Source organism: Ascidiella aspersa, chromosome 4, assembly GCF_963924565.1.
Source record: "Ascidiella aspersa chromosome 4, kaAscAspe10.2, whole genome shotgun sequence".
In the NCBI taxonomy this organism is placed as follows: Eukaryota; Metazoa; Chordata; class Ascidiacea; order Phlebobranchia; family Ascidiidae; genus Ascidiella; species Ascidiella aspersa.
Genome location: NC_139450.1, coordinates 25,363,427 through 25,386,092, shown reverse-complemented (window position 1 = coordinate 25,386,092; position 22,666 = coordinate 25,363,427). Strand labels below are relative to the sequence as shown.

The window sequence follows — 22,666 nt, the reverse complement described above, 5'->3', positions numbered from 1 at the left end:
ATTAAATATATGTATCCATATTAAACTATTGTCCTACCGCATTCACATATAACTAAGTGTCTTATTTTAATGGGTCCCATAAAACTACTCGTAAGAGTATTCACGTCTCCTTATCATACGCTCAAAACTAAATCAGATTTTGGTTTTTGGACCGTGCTTGTCCCACGGGCCGCAGGTTGCGCACCTCTTTCGTGAGTAGTTCCATTTCTATTACACGCAAGCTGGCCTTAATCAATTTATTATGAATAGGTAAATCTAAACTTCATAAGTAAAACGTTACCAAAGTTAACAGTAGCAGGGTTGATATTTTGCACTGGCCCGTTTGCCTATGTGAGTGCAATCCGCTCAGCGCAAGTGCTGAAGGGCAGGCACTCGCTATAACCAGTCCAAATCTATCACGTGTCTATTGTATTGTACTTATAGCAGACTCTAACATAGCTAAGTTATTTCGCAATTAGCTTCGACTTAATTTGGACTTTGGTCAGCTAAACGACGTTTACAACACTATCAATAAAACAAAACGGCAGTTGGTAGTTGCGTGTTGTTTGTGTTAAGCCTATCCAGAGCTGATATTAAACCGGACCAGTATACCTAATGATTTTTGTTCCAAAAATAGCGCAGTGTCAAAAAATGAACAACCCTTACGGTATGGAAGACATCGCACGTTGAAAGGCCGGACGTGTAGAGCTAAACAGCTGTCCAGAACGCATTTTTCTCGTTTAGTTCGTTATAAACATACGGAAGGAAACTACCCGTTTTTCGTGTTTTGGGAACACAATGTAACGTTTTGACCGCTTTACTTTTACCAAGAATTGAACCAACGCTTGCTCGCTTTGTTTATAAACGGGCGCATTTTGTGGTTCTCACACTTTTTGCCCATGCATTGCGGAAAGGTGTTGAAAGTTGAAAACCCTAAAGTGTGTATGTGTGTATATATGTTCTCCTCATGTTTATGCTGCCCAAAGATTTAACAGATATAATTAAAACAGATTTACTCTAAACTACATACTTGCTGGCAAACCGGTTCTGATAGGCAAACCCCGCTTTCGAAACCGCTGATCCACAGTAACAGCTTGTTCTAAAGCGGCACGCGGATTATTTTGGGGGTCCATGAAAACCTAATTGAAATATAATTGTATAACTTAAAAAAATGTAAAAAAAATAAAAAAGGAGTTTAATTGATAAAACACTTTGGCCTTTTCTCTTTGAATGAATTTTTACATTTGTTGGATCGAAAACAACAGGTTTCTCAAGTCTGCTTGTTGTATGACGTCAATACATAATGCCATTCCTAACATTCCAGGCCGAGTCTAGTCTACTCGTTCCAAAAAAAGTTGTAATGGTGTCGGTGTTTAAAAAAATTCAAGAACCCCTGTTCTAAAGTATAAACTGTTTCTAAACTTTAATGTAAAGTTGCTTGTACTAACAGAATGTAGCAGCATTGGCGTATGGTTGTTTCTCAACTCGCTCCTCTCTGAGCCTGTGTAGCTCAGTTGGTATAGAGCGACGGTCCCGGTTAGACCGGAGGTCGTGAGTTCGAACCTCACTACAGGCCAGTTTTTTTTCTAGCCAGCCCTGCTTGCATCAATGCATCATTGATGGATAGATTCGGTGATTCTGTGATGTTTTGTACTACTGTTCCTAAACCGTTTAAACAGAAGCAGACAAAGAACGATCGAACGAGGCCGAGGGTGGTTTGCCCGAAGGTTCGTCGCTGCAATCGAGCGAAGAAGATTATGATGACGATGATGACGACGACGACGACGACTTTGTAACTCCTCCGAACACTCCTCCACCCTCGGAGACAAATTTCCCGGAAAGGGACACCTCATCCACCAAAGAGCCGTCAGTAGGGGTTGTCGACCAGGAGGACACGACTACAAAAGGAATGGTTCCTCCTCTCGTGTCAGTGGACGAAGCAGTCGCCGACCTTAACCCGATCAACGTCCAGCAGCTGAGCGAGCAGATGCTTCGCGAGAAGATGTACGAGCGATATTTCCTCAACATGTCCAATCTACAGGCAAATATAACAGTTGTGTGGCTAGAAGAATGCTGTCCGCTTGACGGAAATCTAAACACTTTTTTGTTACAATTGTTATAAAAGTAAAATCATGTTTATGTCCGGTTTTAGTCGGTGACGTGATACATAAAAGCAAACGACACGAATCTAGAGACTAGTTGTATATTTTCCTATTTTAACGAACCTTAAAAAAGTAAATAGGTCGAACCAGATATATCTCCGTGCTTAAAATACTGCCCCTTAATTAGTATAGTGACCTATTTTTACTTCCCCGAAATACACGACATCAGAAATTAATAGTTTGAAATTATTAATTGAACATAACGTTAAGAGATTATATACTATCGCTCATGACTTTATTTATAAACTATTTTAAAAATGGTATGCAATGATTTAATTTTCTATATTGTATGACTTAACACCTGGTTGGAAAACATTTGCTAACTCTATCTTATACCACTTTGTGTACCACATATCTCTGCAAATAATAAGCTTTTGCGAACATGCATAGCATATCCAACCCTATGACCAATGAATTTGATGGATACTTAAGTTTCGTTTGGTTTTTAAATAAGCAATTTCGAGTTAAATAAAACAATTTCGCTTTATTGTGTTGCTTAGGTGCTGGTTGTTCCCGATGTTTCGCGTCTCGACGCAATCCGCTCTGGCAGCAAGAGCGCGCATCACGTGATCGATCGCTTCAGCGTCGAACTGCTCGTCGAGAAGCGACTCATTCCGACCTTTGACCCCGACTACCCGGCCATTATGCTGAAGGGAAACCTTCCCAACCTCACGCTTCACGTGAGCCACGCTAAGGTATATATAACCATTTTACGCACACATTTTGGCAATGTTTTTTTTTCATTCTTTTCTTATGATCGTGGATTCTCTTTTGGTATCAATTTTATTCCTACATTGTTTTTATAGCAGTTTTGATTTTACCAATTCATTAGTCGAACGAACCTAGTGCCGCCCTTTACCCCCATATACGAGTTTTAATATACGAGCAAAATTACCGTTTGTTTACGCTGTCGTTCTTCGTAAACACCTTTTTAAACCAATATGGTTAATTAACAAATCCGTTACGTGTATATCTTAATTTTAAAATAATCATATTCCTCGATTGTGTTTTCTTAAATTTAAAAAAATATCGTGCGCATTTTTTAGCGTTTGACGAAAAAAGTTCGGCCATTTGTTTGATGTAAGTTTTTTTTAGACTTTTTACGTCGCGGCCTGCCATATTTAAACTTGGTTACCATGCGGTCTATTCTATTAACCTTTTTTACCTGGCATCCCAATTTTCCTGCAAATTTATTTCAGGGCCAAAATTGAGCATTGGCGACAAGACAATTTTGTTAAGAATAAATTAGATTGAATCCTTATGCGAGACAGACACTTCTTCACATCGCCAGTGCTTCTAGGATGCATAAATTGCCAAAATATATTTTATACCTAATTATACAATTAAGTTGTTTATTGGCACAGGTTGTAGCTTACATGTACTCTAACAACCAAACTTGCAAAAGCTATGCGCGGACCAATTGACGGTTGAGAAGAGACAAATCAATTAATTACAATCGCACCTTTTTGTTTCGCAGGTTCGCAACTTAACCAAGTGCATCGAGCAGTTCCAGCAAAAGACTCCCAACCGAGATTTTGAACCCGATTGGCGAGCAGAGAGCAAAAGGTTCGCGCGGAAAAGCGGCGCCGACTTATTCCTGCCGGCCAACAAGCCAGCAAGCGACCTGGCCACCAGCCTTGAGCGGGCCTACTCCAAACAGCTGGCGTGCGACTTCGTTGTCAACCAGGTAGTGGTGGTAGCTGGAGTTTGGCTTGATTTTGCGGGAACACACAATAAGACCTAAAAAGCAAATATTTCTAAAGCAGAATATTTTACAACCAACGACATAATAAAAGGAAATACGCTGTAATAATCACGACAGAACTAAGTCTGAATAAGACCTAAACCTGTCCGAGTAAGTCCTAAATTCACCGAAATAAGGCCTCCATGGACAAAATTACGCGTAAAACCGCAATGAGAGTTTCTTTTATAAAGGCAAATACGCAGTAATAATCACGACAGAAAATAGTCTAAATAATACCTAAACTTGCAGGAATAAGTCCTAAATCTATCAAAATAAGGCCTAAATATACAAAATAACGCCTAAAACTGTAGGAGAGGTTATGGGACGATTTGTGGACACCTGCCTGGCATCGGCCGTTTTGTGCTTAACGTAAATATTTTTATTTTGTATCGAAACAATATGTTTAATAACAATAGGTTAATAAATGTATAAACTCCATTATATAGTTGGCTGTACAACATAATTATATTCTTGTACCGTTGTATTCATTTGCAACCCGACAACTAAAACCTGTGGTCGGAATGTGTTACTTAGGAAATCCCTTGTATGTGGTTTTATCCGATATTTTGTAACATCATTCAACGTAATTTCTTTAGGTCCTGGTGGTATTGGAACAAGGGGAAGACAGTGACTTCCAGATGCTGTCCGTGCTTGAAATCAACCGGATTCAGTCCACGTTCACGCTACGACCTTACGACTCCTCAACCTCGCTATCCATTCACAGGTAGAAGTCGACTTTAAATGAATTTCTCTTAAAATATTACCGTGCTGCAGTGATTTTAATCGTTAAGACGTTGGGATTTCACTGAAAGTATCATATTTTTTGGTTAGTGTTAAATTTGTCCAAGGTATATCTTTCAAAAATAAAATAGAAGCATTAAAATTTTTAGTTGTGCAAAAATCAGACTCTTAAAGATTCTTAAATATCTATCGGCACCCTTGGGCGTTTGAAATGGCACCCCGGTTGAGAACCACTGCACTAACCCATAGAGGCCGATGGTTTTGTTGTTTGCCTAAGCCAAGGTTTAACAAGTTACGGCCCGCAGCATAATTCCCAAATGATCCAAAAATATGTTTGTCCGTTGCAAAATTAATCTTAATTTTGATGAAACTAAACAATAATTTCCTAAAGCTCAAAATAAATTTTGAATAATATTCTTATCTTTACTACGTTATTTACTAATTAAGTCTAATAAGTTCAATCCAAAATTTTATCATTAGCCCGCGATCGCCATCCTTACAATTAACCAACCCGCCGCCACCAGTCCTTGAAGTTTTCCAGCTTTTTATGAAAAACGATTGCCCACCCTAAACCAACGATTAAACTTAATACTCACTTTCAGAACCGTCAGCAGGCAAATATTTTTTGAAAAACTCAGATTCCCTAAATTTTACGCTTCACCTCGTAAAACCTTTCGGATTTACCCGCATTGATTTTGTTTGCCAGCTTGCTTCTGACCGATCTCATGCAACAACTCGGTCACGACTACGACCTGCTGCTCGCCTCTCATCGCGGTGTGTCCATTGACGCCGGCAGCGGGAATATGCTCGACTCTGGCGCCGCGTCGCCCTTCTCCGCCTCTCAGACACGTAAGTCTCTGCGCGTCACAGATTCATTACTAACTGATTAGTCCAGAGATGTTCAATAATATCGGATAGGATCCGACATCCGATGCAAAACGGTAGTATCGGTATTCGTCCGATATTTGGGTATCGGTTCCAGTCCTACCAAACTGTCATAACTTTTCAGTAAAGGTATGCAATCTAGAGCAGCGAATTCAACCTAAAAATGTAAATTTTTCAAAAAAATAGAAGGATGATGACTAGAGATAAACTGCTGAACGCTAATGCAAATGTCGGCCTAATACGCTAAAAAAATCACCTATTAACGTTTCATTTTATCTATTTGCTTATTTAGGCTTAGTACTGACGTCATTTTATATTGCATCATATCCTTATACTTTTGTTCAATATATCGGTTATCCGTATCGGAATAAAAGTTCAGTATCTATCATCCCTACTGATGACCAACACTTGAACCGTTGGCCTGGAGCTGAGTCGCGAAAGAGTTGTGTGCTCACAATCACTTTGCTTTTTAGGTTCCGCGCATTTCCGTAACTATTTTGTAGGCTGGTATTGTTGTGGGCTTGTGGCAAACATATTGTGACGTGGATGACCTGCTAATGCAACACTTTAGTAAGAAACGTACGCAGATTGCATCGCAGTGGTTGCTAATATAACGCTTATTATTTCTTTAGTTTGAGTCTGTGTACTGTATGTGGGTGATATTCTTTAAAATGTAATACATGGATAATAAGAGTATCAATGTTTTTCCCAATAGTTTCAATTTGATATATACTTTGACTGCATAACAAAGAGTTAAAAGTAGTCTGATTTACAGAGTAAGTAATTGTTTTCTATGGCTGACCCGTACCAGTGGTTTATCCCAAGCTAATTTTTCCACAAGAACCAAAGGCACCAAAGTTAATGTTTGTTTTTCGCGGCAGACCCTTCGGGAACATTCGCCGCGAGACTCAACCCGGGCGAGCAGCAACGCTCTAACAAAAAACGCCACAACAGCGCGGTACAAGCTCCAAGCCACACGACCAGCGTCCTCACCGACGTGGCACAAAACCTCTCGCGCTTCGCCTCTGCCTACGACCCCTTCGCACCTGAAGAGGTGGTGGTCGAACAGGCCGAACCGCCGCCAGAGAGCGAGCATTTGATCAAGCTGGAGGCAAAGAGCTTACGGAGCGGATCGCCAGAGTTTGACGACAACGAGCCTGGCGAAGCTGCGCGTCCCTCGTGCAATGTGCTGAGCGCCTACTTCAGCAACCTAGACGTAATCTTCAACTCACGCAGCTGGATCACGCTGCTCAACTTCCTGCACAAGCTCAAGCCGGGCGTGGGCGACCGTCCTCGCAGCGACAAGGGCGCATCGCACGAGATAAAGGCTACCGCAGCCAGTACGCGTCTAAACGTCGACGGAGCCGGAGACGACCGGCCAGAAACGCACGTGACGATCGAATTCAAGAAGCTGAACATAAGTCTTTTCCGGCACGTCGATTCCGGCCAGGCGGTTATCGCACATAAGGCGGCCACGCTTACAATGCACGGAGCCCGCGTTCTTGCCAACATGGGCAGGCAGGACACCGACCATCAGCGAGTCGGCGGCGTCGATGTCGACTTGGACGTCCGCGGCTCGCTGTCCGGCCTTCAGATGCAGGACTTATGTACTTCAGGTAGCGCCAGCGAAGTTCTGAGCCTGGGCTCGACTCCTGACGATGGCGACGCCGACTTGAGGGCCCGACTGGGTCCGCAGACGTCTCAGAAAACCGACGCGATTTCGTTTGAGCTGATTCACGGCGCTTTGAAGCGACAGGCCAGTCGGGAAAAACGCGCCAATTCGGTTTTGTTTGGCGCGCAAGCCGTCTCAGCTACTGGCAGCAAAATCGAATTTGCCGCTTCTGAGAACGATGTGGCCGATTTAATTTTCGACATGGACAACCAGAAAGATTCGGAGAAGGGCGCAATAGGTTCGTTTTAATCCATTGTAAAGCATGATTGTTAGGCAATCATGCGAAATTTTCATATAATTTCTAATCATGGGCGCCACACGGTGCAATTCAGGCAACATTTAGTGGCAACTACCCTTCGAGTGTTCAATAGGTGATAACCTTGAAAATACTCTTAAACACGTGCATTTTGTCGTATTTTAAGAAGCAATTCAGTTTCACTGGTTTCGTCAAGGTAAGACATCTCGTTAGTTAGCAAATACATCAGAACTTTAGCAAATAAAACAAACTACAACCATTCCTTGGCCTGAGTAAACTTTGAAAAGTCACGGCGTATTAAAAACCAGCTATAAATTTAATATTACTAAATTTAGATTTATTCTTAGCCTATAGTCCTTACTGACATTCCATCTTTGGTAAACATTTAACTTTTACAGGTTTCAAAAACGAGGCACGTCTGGTGATAAAGTTGGCGTCTGCTTGTTACATGCATTCCCCGCGACTCGTCGCCGAAATATTGGCGCTGGTCGACGAGACCACCGATTTTTCGCGCGCCCAAATGACGAAGGCTACGCGCCAGGTTTGCTGCTTTTTTTCTCTTTGTGTGCTTAAAAAAGCAAATGATCGACCTCAAAACGTTACTTTTGGCAAATAAATGCAATTTTTGTTCTATAGACTTTATGAGTCCATATACACTACGAACTGTATAGCCTTCTACCAAACATAGTTTTTAGATTGCATGTATGCCATGGATATCCCTCTTTATCAGTGTTTTTCAATCTTTTTTGAGCCACGGAATTCTTTGGCAATAAAATAATTTTGCGGAACACCAACAAAGGAGTGTATATTAATGCATTCAAAAAAACATTACAACTACATTTTATTCACTTTCAGTTTTTCCTATAGTGCGATATCTGGACCGTTAGGAAGAGCACAATTTATATTTGGGCTGCAAATATTATCACCGAATAATAAAGTAAGAAAATCACGATGGAATATTTAGACTGGTGATGGCTTTCGTAAAACAACAGTGGTTTACGACCGGTATTATACAGATCATTAGTAAAAATAATAAGTTTCTTGCGGAAGACCTACAATCTCTTACGGAACACCGGTTGAAAATTACTGCACTGTATATAGCATTCAGTTTCTTACTTTTCTTATCTGTTGTGACAGGCTTACAGAGACATGGCTCGAAGCATCGTCGATAAGGTGTCAGACTACAGCATGGCTGTCCTGGGCAGGAGCGCTATGGCTGCAGATCTCTTTTCAGGTATTTTGTTCATTTAAAAGCATTTTAAATTTTGATTTGTTTTCACTTGAAGGGTAAATACGAGTAATCTTCTACACCAACATGGTAAGAATATTTGTCCAAAACAAATGTCTTTGAATTGATTTACATATTGAAAAGTGTTGAAAAAAACAATAAAAAAATGTTTTTCAATTGTGTTGACCATGCCATGTATACTGTTTTTGTTTTTAAATTGTAAAAATCGTCGATCTAATTTTGGGTCTTAAAAACATACAAATTTTATTTGAAAAGTCTTTGAAATGTCGCAACCCTGTAAAGTTTGGTCCGTTGCCCAATACGGTCACGCACATTTGTCCCGTCAGTCTAAGACAGCCTTTCTTAACCTCGTTTTAGGGGGTAAATGAGCTATCAATCAAAATGTCCATCAGTTGACGAGACAGAAAAGTTGCGCCAGCTGTAGGTATTGGTAGTCTACTGTCCTAGTTCAGATTAACTGCTAATTCTAAGCTAGCCTAGTAGGCTATTGAATGTTTATCGTCTAGTGTCGGCAACGATATGTTTTGCTAATTGATACTTTTTTCAGTTTATTGGCAACATCCTTATCTCTTAGTTACTTTATTTGTCTTTGTCATTGCCTAAAAGCAAGAGCCACCGTCGCATTAAATATAACTTGACGTAATTTGTTACTTTCGTTTTCTAATTAAAGAACACTATTTTATATAGTGGGGGTAAATCTGATATTCATGTTTGTTGAAACTGTAAAACATAAAAAAATATTTCGAACCCCCGGTCTAAGAGGTTACTCACCCTTACTGTAAACATTTTGTTTTTTTACAGATGACGAGGAAAGCCTTCCGTCGCCCGCAAAACCACTTAAAAGCGACAAGGCGACCCGCATTCTGCTGCACTTGCAAATGCAATCACCTCTTGTGGCTCTTCCCAAATTCCCGGGCAGCTTCGAGCTCTTGGTCGCCCACTTGGGACGGATATCGGTGCGCAACGAACACAAGTTCATGAGGTAACGACTAACGACCCGTAATTTAGGGATTTATTCAAATTCGCGATTTTTGTCATTCGTATAATGGGATACCCACAAGTAGTCTTGCCAGATTGTTTTTTTTTTACTCCAAATTTCCCAAATCTGACTTCTTTTCAACATGTTTAGCGTCACAAAATTCATTTCGCTTTTTGGGCTTTTTTTGCCTTTTATTTTACGGGCTTGCTATAAGTACATATGTTTTTTCTAAAACATTTCTTTTGAGATCTTTAAGCCCAAATCTTTCCTACAGCACAATTTCTTACTTATTATTCTCATGATTTAATCCTTTTAGTCTTTGTGGCGAGTTCCTAAACTCAAAAACACACATTAAGTTAGATTTTTCAATCTCAACATGACAACTCCTAAAATTCCTAAGGTTACTGCGACTTCTTAAAGATAAAAAATAACATTTTGGAAAGTTGTGAAGTTCTATGTTACTCATTACATTTGTACCGTTACCTTTTTAAGAAGTTGTATTTTAAAGCTGAGGAAAGCGTTTTTTGCTATATTTATTTCAGGCTGGTCATAACTGAGTAAGTCGATCTTAAATGTTTGCTGTTAGGCTACTTACTACATGAGCTAATGACAAACTAATTGTGTGAAAAGATATCTCCTCGCCCTTACACGTAAATGACGACAATGACTTCAAATGGGAGCAAATATTCCTTAGACCTTTCTGTCTTAGTCAAAGTCTACAGAATAATTACATGTTCTAACTTTGGCATGTTTTCCCCCCGCCTGCTGCTCAATTGGCTCGCCAACTTAACGCACACACTTAACCTAACTTCATGCACTCTTAGCGGCGTGGAACCTTTCGACGTTTTGCACGTGGACGTGTTGGACATGAAGTTGAGGAGTCATCGACAGAAATCGGAGGAGCTGGCCGCAAAGAAGGGCGCCAGTGCCAATGGCATAACGACGAGTGCTGTTGGACCGAGCATCGCAAAACTCAAGGAGGAAAGGTACCAGGAAAGCGCGTTGAAATGTTTATCGTTGTCTCTGTACTGTACACGATTTGTTCTTTGCCGAGGTCACAGAACTACGGTTCGCCGGCCAGATGTGGGGTTTATTTGTTATGTCCTAATAAGAGTAAGATACAGTTATAATGCTGTCGGATGCATTTTAATACTAAAATTTTAATAAAAAATTAAAATGAACGACTATAACATAAAGCTCACTACAGTTATTGTTTTAGTTCGACAACCAGTTATTAAACTTCAACACAAAAACAAAATTGTTCATCCGACCCCAGCTCGTTAATCCTTACATTTATCTGGACTAAAAAAATAAATAAATAAAAAAAAAGTTTGGCGTCCCTGATTTAGGCGACCAATGACTCTTACCCTGTTGGGCGTAGTCATTTCCCGAACATTGAAATTATTGTAGTTAACCCTTTTTTAAAAAGTTAGAACGTTACGTTATTGTCAAAAGTACCGCGTAAAATTGTGAAATTACCAACAGCTTATTAGGCGAAATATATTTGTAATTTATAAATGATGGTCGCTACCTAGCAGCAGAACCTAACAATCGGGCACAAAACCTTTTTGGGGTTGCTTGAATGGCAAGAACTGGAAAACCTAATTCTGCACTGTGTTACAATAACTTGCTGGGTGTTTCTGATTAGTTGCCATGATTTTATCTGACTTGGCTTGGAAAAATTAATGATGAACTGATTGAGGTAATACATTTCAAGGATGCGGTTAACTATTTGTGATTTATTGCAGATATTTTCAGTATTCAATTGGTAAACGTATGTATTATTGCTCGTCACGTTTAATGTTTTGTTCAGTGAACATCAAATGGAGCCCGGCGCTGACGAGCTGCAAATCCTCCACAACACCAATTTGCAACTTTCCATCAGAAAAATCGACTTTGTTCCGAGTCCAACCAACACCTTGGACTGCAGGAGTTGTTGCAAAGTGACTCCCCCAGCCGAGAAAAGCTCGATTAGTTACAGGTAAAAAAATTGTTGCTTTGCGATGAAATTCGTTTGTCGATGTGCTCGCAAAAATGCTTGCTTATAGGAATAAAAACTTATAGATTCCATCCGATAATAAAGTCTGTATCAGTGTACAGGAATGTATTAATGACTCAAAGGCTTACACAAGTGGATTCATATCTTATACAAATAGAATGCTAACACAATTAAATAGGTCATAAAGTACTTAAATCAAAATGCGCTTTAGCAAACTCACTGTTAAACGACTAACGTCCTTTCTAATAAAAAAATGTTAAACAGTTACTGAGAAATGGTTAATTTTAACTTCTTGTCAACTATATTTTGAGAGATGCTAGGAATTCCAAGCACGTTTTTGTACATGAACAATACGCTTTCTTTAAAAAAACAATAAGACAAACCAACGCATCCTGGTCTATAACCTTTTGCACTCTTTTTGTAGCCCGCAATGCTGTGAGGCCTTTGAAAGCTGCGTCGGTCCCCTGTCGGACAAACGAATGTGCGTTACGATCCAGGCCGCGTCCGAACTTACCGTCACCCTCTCGAAACTTGCCTACGAGCAAGTGCTAAAGACCCTCGACAATGTTGCTTTCGGCGGCGACATCGATGAGATCGACGAAACGCTGTCGAACGGCGGGAATTCGGCGTTCGAATCCCCGCAGAGAGTTCCGCAGCACTCGGCGTCGGCGCCTTCACTCGTTATTGATGCCGACAATGACGCCAGGAACAGAAGCAAGGTCCACGATAGACGTGCGACCATATCAGGTTAATTATTAGGTGTTCGTCGTTGAAAATGTTCGTCGTTGAAAAATGTTTAATGTTTCTTAAACCGATATATGCCTGTAGGGACTTCTCAATCAACTCCACGCACGAACAAAGAACCACCAATCTTCGAAGCTCCGGGTTTGGAAATTTATTCTGCGCCAGATGAGGTATGGAAATAGCCTTCTAAGAACAAATTCAATACTCCAGTCTCCCATCCAATGTTGTAAATTATATAGGTGCTCTTAGGATACTTTCTTTAGAATTACTTTATTTTAGCAATTTATACAAATGAGTACTGGAGTGAGTGACCCAAGCAATAAGACCGAAAGTCGGAATAAGACCAAAATCAGAATATTACCTAACTCCGACAGAGTAAGACCTAAACCAGGTTCTTAAACGCGGCTTTATAACCATATTTTTATAGTCCTCGATTTAGATTCGAAATCAATCATTGTTATTTTTTGGGATTTACCTTTGATCCCAATAAAGCTTGCCTTATATGTTGTACTGTTAAACACCGGCTTGACCGGAGGTCGTGAGTTCGAACCTCACTGCAGGCCAGTTGTCTTTCTGGCTTGCTCTGCTTGCATCATAGATCGACAGATTCGGCGAGTCTGCGATGGCTTTTCGGTGTACTATTGATACGGAAGCCGTAATCGTTGGTCATAAAGCAACTTCCGAGGGGCTAGATCACAGATGTTATTAAACACATATGTTTGTGTCTGTCTTTCATTGATTGATACGGACTGATGATCCCCCAGTGTGAAGTTGCTTGTACTAACAATATGTGCAAGTATTGGCGCATGGTTGTTTCTCGACTCGCTCCTCTCTGAGCCTGCATAGCTCAGTTGGTAGAGCGACGGTCCCGGCTTGACCGGAGGTCGTGAGTTCGAACCTCACTGCAGGCCAGTTGTTTTTCTGGCTTGCTCTGCTTGCATCATAGATCGACAGATTCGGCGAGTCTGCGATGGCTTTTCGGTGTACTATTGATACGGAAGCCGTAATCGTTGGTCATAAAGCAACTTCCGATGGGCTAGATCACAGATGTTATTAAACACATATGTTTGTGTGTGTCTTTCATTGTTAAACAGTCAGTTTGAGAACTTTCTAGGTTAGACTATTATATGATCACATCCTATTTCTAACCCTTATACAGTCAGATGCTCGAGCTACGGCGACAAACGGATATGCCAAAACGGCGGCGCTAAATCGTTGCATAAAAAATAGAATTGTGCAATTAAGGACTAAAATTCAAACGGGCTTAGCATTTATTTCGACGGGTTTAAGTCTTAGTCTGTTGTATTTATTATTAACCACTTTTTTATTGTATCGTTGCTTTTATCGATTCCTCCGCTGTAGATAGTGTTGCTTATTGTATGCCGTCCCGATTTTGTTGAATTTATATGCTAAATAAAGTTTTTTGATTGTCTTGAATATTGTGCCAAAGAAGCAAATGCTCGGATTTGTTTCGTACCTTTTACTTCGAAAAATATTTTTAATTTCAAATATTGTTTTCATTAATTTCAATAGTGAACAATATATTTACTAATTGAAAAAGGAACTGACGTTTTTTCGTATTGAACTACAGTGAAGGCAACTAAAGTATCACTTTTTATCAGTTTTTTTTTTTTTTTTAGTCACAGTCTTCTCACAGCGTCGGGCCTGTGCAGTCAAGGAAGTACACACCGCTCAGCGCCAGTTTGTTTGTGCCACGCCTCATATTTAAACTAAGCGGCGACTTGAGTGACGGCGAACAGGTGAGTGATTTAACAAATCGTTTAAGCGTAGTCCCATATCTATAACCTGAGCAGTTGTTTAGAAACGACAAGCAAAACCTTATGATAGAGCTTCAGATTTCAAACTAAACAGAGTTTTCAAAACGTATTTAGTTTAACGAATCTAGTAGTATACCATGAAAGTACATTGCTTGTTTGTATCAATCCATGAAAACGGTAACAAATTTAATTTCATATTTTTACAAATGTATTTTTTTCTGTTGTTACCCTGTGGGAATATGTTTTTTTTAAACATGTTGCATTTGACTCATCTGAACATATACGTGTCATTAATACTTTTATATATAGCAACAAAGTTTCACAAACAAAGAAAAATTGAATTTTAACATGATTGGTCTTAAAAAGAAAGAGTCTGAATTTATAATTTATTTGCAATGTTTTGCTCGGGTTTTCTTTTTACTATATACGCTGGCAAAGAAAATATCTTATTTGGTTAGGGCCTGGTTCAAGTAACCTTGGAGCGTTTTTCTGGCGAGTTTGAAAAGGAAAATCGCTTTGGTTCCGCTTTTGATCTATCACTGGGATCACTCGAAATAGAAGATCTCCTGCAACCAAAAACCTCTCAACACAGGTACTTTCACTTGCGCTTAGAATACAACTACTTTAAACATGTAAACATAAACGTTATTTTATCAGAAATATTTCGTCATTCTCGAGGACTTTAGAAAGCGTGTGTAGGGTGTGCACTGTGCTTGTGTATTATGGTGATGTTATTTGAACGCTGCCATGCTTACACAACATAGCACTAAAACAACTGCTATACATTTGTACAATATTTTCAAAGTGTTTAAAACTTCGCGTTTATTAAGTTAAATCATTGCAATCTGTCACATATTGTACCCAAACAGTGTTTTAACTCTACAGGAATTATATTTTTCTGTGACCGATGTGCTTATTAAGAGAACATGCAATTACATAAATCGCATGTATTGGCCGTCTATTAGATAAAAATACCGATCAAAGCGGAAATTCAACAAACAAACAAAACTTATTGAGTGTCTAACACTCTAACCCAATGTTTCGCTACCTTTTTTGGCTTGCGGCACCCTACAGAAATTATAAATAGTTCGCGGCACCTTGACACCTTGCTCGTAGTTTTGCTGAGGTGGTTTAACTGTAACGTTACAATATACGAGATTGAAACAGTACATTTATCGTACACAAAAATGTGTCAAGAAGCTTACCTAAAGAGCCAAAATGAACTGTTAACTGTAACTATACAACTAAGTTGAAAAACTTTTTGTTGTTTTGCACATTTATCGTACACAAAAAATTGGAATCCTAAAGAATTGAAATGTCGCTCGGCATATTTCAGAGTGGTAAAAATGGCACCCTAGAGTGCGGCGGCATCCCGGCTGAGAACCACTGGTCCAAGCTTTAGTTTAGCATTAACGCACCCTTGAACCGACAGGCACATCGTGGTGTCTCACGGCGCCGACGGCGGGCCCAGATTTCGACGAAACTCTCCGCTTCATAAGACGACCTACCTCTCGACGTCTTGCCCTGCTTTCGCGACCAGCGAGCCTCGATCCTCCCCCGATCTTTCCACTTCCTTTCCGTCGTCACAGAAGCAGCAATCTGGCGCCACCCAGCCAAACACGGCGAGGGGAGGCGTCTTCCGGCCTTACGAGATATTTGGGCTGTCAGCAGGTAAAATGCCTGCGCCGTTTTTGTGTAGAAATACCCAATATTAGTTTACAATGTCCGATACCTGCAGCAGCAGGTGTTTCTACATCGATGATTTTGTTTATTGCGGTTGACATTTACGGCAAACAAAACTATTTCGACCTAGGACATTTCTTAGGGTTAGTCGATAATATGACCATATTCGAGGCTAATGCTAACTACAAATTCAAAAGTGGTCCAATACTTTTTACAAAATTGTGACTGTTCTGCTAACATTATTTTAACATTTTAATAGAACTAATTGTAAGATATTCTGAGTCGAACCAACATGGCGAAGATAGTTAGGTTTAAATACGAAGCAACTGTGTAGAGTTTGTTAGTTCAAAAATAATAATATTGAGATAAAAGTAAGCATAACTCCATTTAAAATGACTGTTTGTGAATTCCTGGCACAAAACCTGGTAAAACCGCTTTTAGAAAATCCATTTTAATCTTTTTTGCCTGCGCCGATTTTTTGGCTTCATATAACTTTGAGTTTTCTTTAGAAATACTCAATATTACTGCTGTTACCTGACCAGATGGCTTTTGTAATGCCTGATACGACTTTTTTCATTTTCAGTTGACATTCGGGTTACGATAAATAGAACTATCTCGACCTGGGAAGTTTCATAGGGTTAGAGCAATGGTTCTTAAACTTATTTCCTCGCGACGCCCTTGTAGTAAAAGTTTGTTGATCTGTGGTCTTGCACAGAATTGGCGTGTAGGCAGAGCGGTATACTTTCAAACAAAAAACACTATTTGCAAAAAGCAAATGTAACACTTCTTATTGACGTCTGAGCTTTAGGCATTATGGTGTTTTATTGCCTATACCTCCTTGCATGTAACACGCTAGGGTTTTCTCTCATTTTCTCAAGATAAATGTAAACCACGAGTTTCAATAGAAGTCATTCTACAAAAAAAAAATAGCCAAACAGTGCTACAATTTTATAATATTGAGTCTAAATACACAAATTGACTGTCGATGCAGAATCATTGTACAACGCCCTTGCAAAATTAAAACGACGCACAGTTTTGAGAACTTCTGGGTTAAACTATTGTATTGTATGATAACATCCTAGGCTAACACTAAGCACAAAGTCCGAAGTGGCCCAATACTTGCCTTTAGAGGCCCTTATTTGTGTCTATTTTGTTTATTTATACTTTTTAATACAACTTGTAAAATAAAGTCTTATCAGTCTTAACCAAACCAACATGGCGAAGATAGTTACGTTTAAATACAAAGCAACTGTGTAGTTATGGGCTTGTTAAGTCAAAATTAATTATAAGATGAAAGTAAATATAACTCTATGTTTGTAAATTCCTGGCACAACCATGTTGAAATCGCTTTTACCTTTTTCGGTCACTAGTAAAACAAAAAAATCAATTTTGATCTATTTTGCTCTCAGGCGCCTTTGGCTCAACCGCACAACGTCGAAGGCGCAAGTCGACTCGTACGTCGAGCGTCGAGCACGACTTGGACCCCGAAGACCCCCCAACCCCACCAAGCTCCCCCCAGCGGATGGAACAACCCCCTCAAGTTGATCGCTCGGGCCACAACTTGGTCCACATTCGAGCCTTTCTGGTAGACGGGAAAGCTGCGGCTTACAATGACATCTACAACCGAGTCAATCGAAGGGTCGATATCGACTTTAACGCCCTGGACTGCAAGGTTGGTAGTTGACATATTATTTTATGATTTTCTTGTATTTAATTTAGTGTCATCGTTTGCGCTAAATCGTTTGTTCGGGCTCTTTGCGTGTTGCTTATTTATTTTTGTAGCGATTAAAAAAAGGAAGTTGATTGTCGCTGTTTAAGAGAAAATAACTCTAATTGGCACACTAATATAAATATCCTGCTCGATTTTTAGCAAATCTAAATGCCACAAAATTTGTTTTTGACAACAAATGGAGAGGGTTCTATCTTTTGGCAAAATGGTCAGAAAACCTGTTTAAGGCACTTGCTTTATAAATCCTAACCACCACTAGTGTTTCGGTATTTTTTTTTCTATTTGTCGAAAAAGGAAAATTGTGCGAATATCAACTTGTAGAGATGTGGTATATGTTGGTGCTGCACAATCGGTGTCTCGCGAGACCATGCCAGGTGTGCCTCGGTACAACCAGACTTTTTTATTTGTTTTCTATAGCGGCACTGCGTAACCATAAGCAGTCCCTTCGTCCTCGTCTGCACAGAATATACGCCGCTGTATTTATCGTCGTTTAAGGTTTTTTTTTGTAGGTGTGCCACAAGTGACAAAAGGTTACAGGCCACTGTTACATTATGCCTTGCGACTTTTTGATTGAAAACATAGAGTATTTTCATAAATTAAATGCTAAACCTATTTAACGTTTTTCAATGAATCTCCGTTTATCATGAAAGAAAGATACACCATGATATTTTTTCGACGATTAACATCACGTTAACTTGTTAAAGCCAACCATGTTGTACACACTGCCCTTGCAGATCAAATAAGTGCAGTGTGACAAATGCCCAGTATGCATAGGATGTTTAGAGTTTTTAAAGATTTAAATTTCCTGTTTTGCGTGCGCCACAGATCAACCTGCAAACGTGGGTCGTGCTTCTCGACTTTTTCGGCATCGGAACTTCACCCAAGAAGACCTATCAACTGGATCAGCACACAGAGGAGACCTTCTCGTGGGACAAGAGACTCGACATCAGGTGAAGTGAAGTCCATTTTTTGTAAACACGCGAGTTTCTAACACGCTGTTAAGATTAGCAGGAAATTTTGTGTGCTCCACTACGTTGGTGCAAATTTGGAGCCGCCGCTGAAAACTGGTCGTACTAGCAACAAGCTATTTGTAAAATAAACCTATTGCAAATAACTAGTTTAATTATGATAAATTATGATAAAATTGCAATCGTTTTTAAGTCAAGTCTGAATACCAGGTTTCGCAAACTTTAGTTGAAATTATTTGATGCGAAAAAGAAAAGTCAGGGGGTAATAGAAATCACTAGTAATTTATTTCTTTGCTCAATTAAATGTAAAATTTAATCACATTTTGATATTGTATTATTGTGTGATCAGTTAAATATGTAAAAATAAAATAACAGTGTTTTTTTTATTTAAGCCAGTCTAGAAGGGTGCGAGAACTGATTGGTTGTTTAAAAGGGTATGCAGCAAGGAAAATGGTTAAGAACCACTGACCCCAGTCCATTTATTTGCTTACTAAAAACACTGTGGAAAAGGCGAATGCTGATTTCTTCCCGTCGTGTGAATAAGCTATACAAGTGCCTCGTGATTTAATGCTGCTTGCTTTAACAACACTTATTACGCCTTGATCAACGATGCTAATTCTTTGATGTTTCCAGATCGTTTTACGAGAACCAACCGACGGAGCACATCAACTCGGAGATCAAGTTTGCGGTCAAGCGCTTTGGTCTGGTTTTCAATAAGGCCGAATACGAGCTGCTCAAGGCTGATATAACAGCTTTACAGTCACAGATCGTGCTTCGAGGTATTATGACCTAGGATTATGACCGAGCTATTACGTTGTACAAGCAGATGATCATTGGTGAAACACATCAGTGCGTACACTTATTATATAGAGAGAGCCACCTATGTTTGTGAGGCTACTCGTCGGTATCAACAATGTCACAGACTTGAATTTAGCGCAGGTAACTGCGAATGTTTTTAGTTTTGACCGATTTTTTGCGAAGACTTTGTTATATTTTTTCTGAACATATTTATGTGGTTGCCCTGTGGCGTAACAGTTACCAAAAAACACACCATACACTGACCTACATCTAATCTACATCGTACAATAGAGCTTTCGTAAAAAAGTTCAATCGAGCTTTTCCTAAAAAAATCAACAGTCAAAAAAGTTGTCTTTCTCTTTCTACATCGTGGTTTAAACCTATTTTTCCGTTACCTCAACCATGCTGTGGTTTTCATACTTTTTAACCCGCAGTTCTGTTTATAAAACTACCGCTTTTTATTATTTTTATTTTTTGTTGTTTTTAGACGGCACACTGGGTGTCAAAGGTCACCTTGGAGGTTTGTCTGTATCGGACGTCAGTCCTAATGGCGCCCTCTACCGGGAAAGGTTTACTTTCACTGGTGAAAAAGCTCTGGATTTTGATATTTTCAAGTGAGTTATATAAAAATGACGCTGAAAGTAGTATAGTTAGACCGAGAAGATTGTGGAGCTAAATTAGTGAAACAGTAGTGCATTTAAATCGCGTTGTCCATTGTCTTAATGAGCAACAAAATAACTTTGTGTGCTTCTATTAGTCTGAAACTCTTAATTCTTACGTTCGTGTGCTATTTTGACCTTATTAGTAATTGTTACGGTTGTGTGTTATTTCGAACTTTGTGGTATATTACAATAGTATGTCATAATTCGAAAAAAAACATAGCTTTCTGATACAGCTGATATATTATGTGATGTCATCACTATAATCAAATCAGCGAATCTAATGATTTAGAAAAGTGCCATTTTTTAAGTAGAAATCTCCGAGTTGGATTTCAATCCAGTCTCGATGTAACTCCTTGCTAACGATTTTCGCTATATGTAAAGTCATAACTTAATTTCCCGGCCTGATTTTTATTGTTCGAAATACAATCGATACGAAGGTACGACGAGTACGATTACGGCTTGGAACGGAAGTTCGACATCAGCGTATGCTTAAGAATGTCTTCTATACGCTACGTTCACACTCAGCGCTTCCAGAACGAGACTGTTGCCTTCTGTCAGCACTTTCAACAGCTGCAGGAGGTATTTCCGTTGTTGAAACTATAGCATATGTTGTTTTTTTTGTGGTAAAGTTTTGGTATAAAGCATCGGTTTCCAAACTTTTCTAAACAAATTGCCTGGTGCACCCGTTTCAATTATTTTGATATATTTTGCTGCCATATAAAAATTCTAGGGTCAGTTGACCCATGTTTCTTGTAGTACACTAGAGCAGTCACGATTATTTTTACTCTAACTACTTTCTAACTAATGCGAACAATTCGCTGATAGCAGGTATAGTACAGCATAATAGATGCTTTATGAAAAGTATAAAAAACGCAAGCTTAAATAAAGGCTAATACTGATGACAGATATTGTTTAAAACCTAGACTAATGTTTAGAAACATTCGCTAATGCCTAATGTTGATAAACTTTAGACTAATTCTCATCGCGCACCCTCTGAAACTGCTGTACGGACCGCAGTTGGGTCCGCAAACCCCAGTTTTAGAACCGCTGATATAGAGTGTTATAAAAACCTTAATGTATTGAGGGGTGAGGAAACAGGCCTCTATTAAGTGAACGACATTAAAAAAAAATCTAGAACTGAAGTATAGAAGTTGAACAGCATCATTAAGTGTAAAGTTCTATTAAAAAGCGTGGTATGCTTCCATTGTAATTACCCGCCCTAACTTTTATCTGTTACTGATCCTGGAAGGCTCCAGTGGTTGCGCGTGAAACTTTTTTTGTCAAGGCCCAAAATACCCTACGAGCTATTGAAAGCCACTCACTACGTGAAAGCACCGTGGGCGGATCCAGGATTTTATTTTTGTTTGGTGGGAGGCACAAAGTTACGTCATAACCTGACGTCATGAAACATTCTCAGCATTAAAACACCTGTTATTTCTCAACTCCTGCTCAAATAAGCGGTTCAAATCCAAAATTTTTTTTAATTCTTTAAACTTAGCAAAACTTTAAATAAAAAGAATACGTGACGCATATGGCACATAAAAGATACTCCAATATTGCTGTAAACCAGCGGTTCCCAAACTTTTCTAAAAATTTTGCCTGTTGTACCCGTTGCAATTATGTTGATATTTCGCGGCCCCATAAAAATTCAAGGGTCAGTTCAACCATGTTTCTTGTAGTCCGCTAGTGTAGTCTCGATTCTTTCTAAATCTAATGTAACACTTCTCTAACTAACGCGAACGATTCCCTGATGGCAGGTAGTACAGCATATTAGATGCTTTATGATGTCACAATAGACATCAGAAAACACGCTATATGATCGATAATAAAGCATGTAACTAAAGACGATAATGATAACAGATAATGTTTAAAAACATTCGCTGAAGCCTAATGTTGAAATACTTAAATACTAATTCTCCTTGAGTATATTAGTATACTTTACTTTTGTATATTCTATTAGTCACACGGCGCAACATGCTTATAATGCGTAGGGCCTTGAAACGGACAAAAGTTTGTACGAATCTTCCAATAATTGTTTTAATAATCCAAACGTGTTTAAAGATGGGCTTTGGCCTGCTGTCTCTGTAATGCAACGATAAGCCAAAATAAAAACTCCTACCTACACAAAGTTTTAAAATAAAGTACAACAAATTTACGGCTATCAAGCGGCTCACAACTATATAAAAAAATTATGAAAAAATCTTGCGCCCCACCAAAAATTGTTAAAAGGCTCACATTTGGGCCACGGCCCACAGTTTGTCGACCAATGGCCTATTAGGTTGAGTACCTAATCCATAAACTTACAAGGCCAACACCAGAAAATCTGGATTACGCCGCTCGGTACTAATTATTCATTTGTTATTATTCTCTTGAGTATTACTTACAAAGGTTAAACATATCTTACTTCATAGTTCTGTGTGGAACAAAACTGCCTAATGTACCCCGTTTCATCAATGTATTTACGACTATAGGTGTTGGGTCGAATGCGAGCTGCCTCGATGGGCCAGAGCATACGCGACAGCTCTTGTAGACAAGCTCGCGTGAAACTCGATATTGAGACCGGAGCCGCCATCATCCTCATTCCTGAGAGCAGCCACGCTGAACGATTGCTGGTCGCCAATTTAGGTAAGCATCTACT

General features: G+C 39.4%; 1 protein-coding gene and 2 non-coding genes across 3 annotated transcripts in view; all 3 read left to right on the top strand.

Moving 5' to 3' along the window:
* The window catches only part of LOC146157122 (intermembrane lipid transfer protein VPS13D-like), an 84,199-nt gene that overhangs the window by 9,699 nt on the left and 51,834 nt on the right, over positions 1–22,666 (top strand). Inside the window, exons 17-38 of the mRNA XM_083388398.1 lie at positions 1,659–2,020; positions 2,642–2,836; positions 3,619–3,828; positions 4,482–4,609; positions 5,333–5,475; positions 6,393–7,421; positions 7,838–7,980; positions 8,577–8,673; positions 9,490–9,670; positions 10,492–10,653; positions 11,481–11,648; positions 12,091–12,413; positions 12,495–12,580; positions 14,057–14,170; positions 14,647–14,780; positions 15,621–15,859; positions 17,281–17,543; positions 18,426–18,550; positions 19,202–19,347; positions 19,854–19,980; positions 20,466–20,607; positions 22,500–22,653. Of these exons, the coding sequence (XP_083244524.1) occupies positions 1,659–2,020; positions 2,642–2,836; positions 3,619–3,828; positions 4,482–4,609; positions 5,333–5,475; positions 6,393–7,421; positions 7,838–7,980; positions 8,577–8,673; positions 9,490–9,670; positions 10,492–10,653; positions 11,481–11,648; positions 12,091–12,413; positions 12,495–12,580; positions 14,057–14,170; positions 14,647–14,780; positions 15,621–15,859; positions 17,281–17,543; positions 18,426–18,550; positions 19,202–19,347; positions 19,854–19,980; positions 20,466–20,607; positions 22,500–22,653 (4,671 nt within the window). The remainder of the gene's footprint in view (positions 1–1,658; positions 2,021–2,641; positions 2,837–3,618; positions 3,829–4,481; positions 4,610–5,332; positions 5,476–6,392; positions 7,422–7,837; positions 7,981–8,576; positions 8,674–9,489; positions 9,671–10,491; positions 10,654–11,480; positions 11,649–12,090; positions 12,414–12,494; positions 12,581–14,056; positions 14,171–14,646; positions 14,781–15,620; positions 15,860–17,280; positions 17,544–18,425; positions 18,551–19,201; positions 19,348–19,853; positions 19,981–20,465; positions 20,608–22,499; positions 22,654–22,666) is intronic.
* On the top strand, positions 1,479–1,555 carry Trnat-ggu (transfer RNA threonine (anticodon GGU)). Its single transcript has one exon. It is a non-coding gene; the product is annotated as a tRNA-Thr (tRNA).
* Trnaa-ggc (transfer RNA alanine (anticodon GGC)) lies at positions 13,247–13,321 on the top strand. Its single transcript has one exon. It is a non-coding gene; the product is annotated as a tRNA-Ala (tRNA).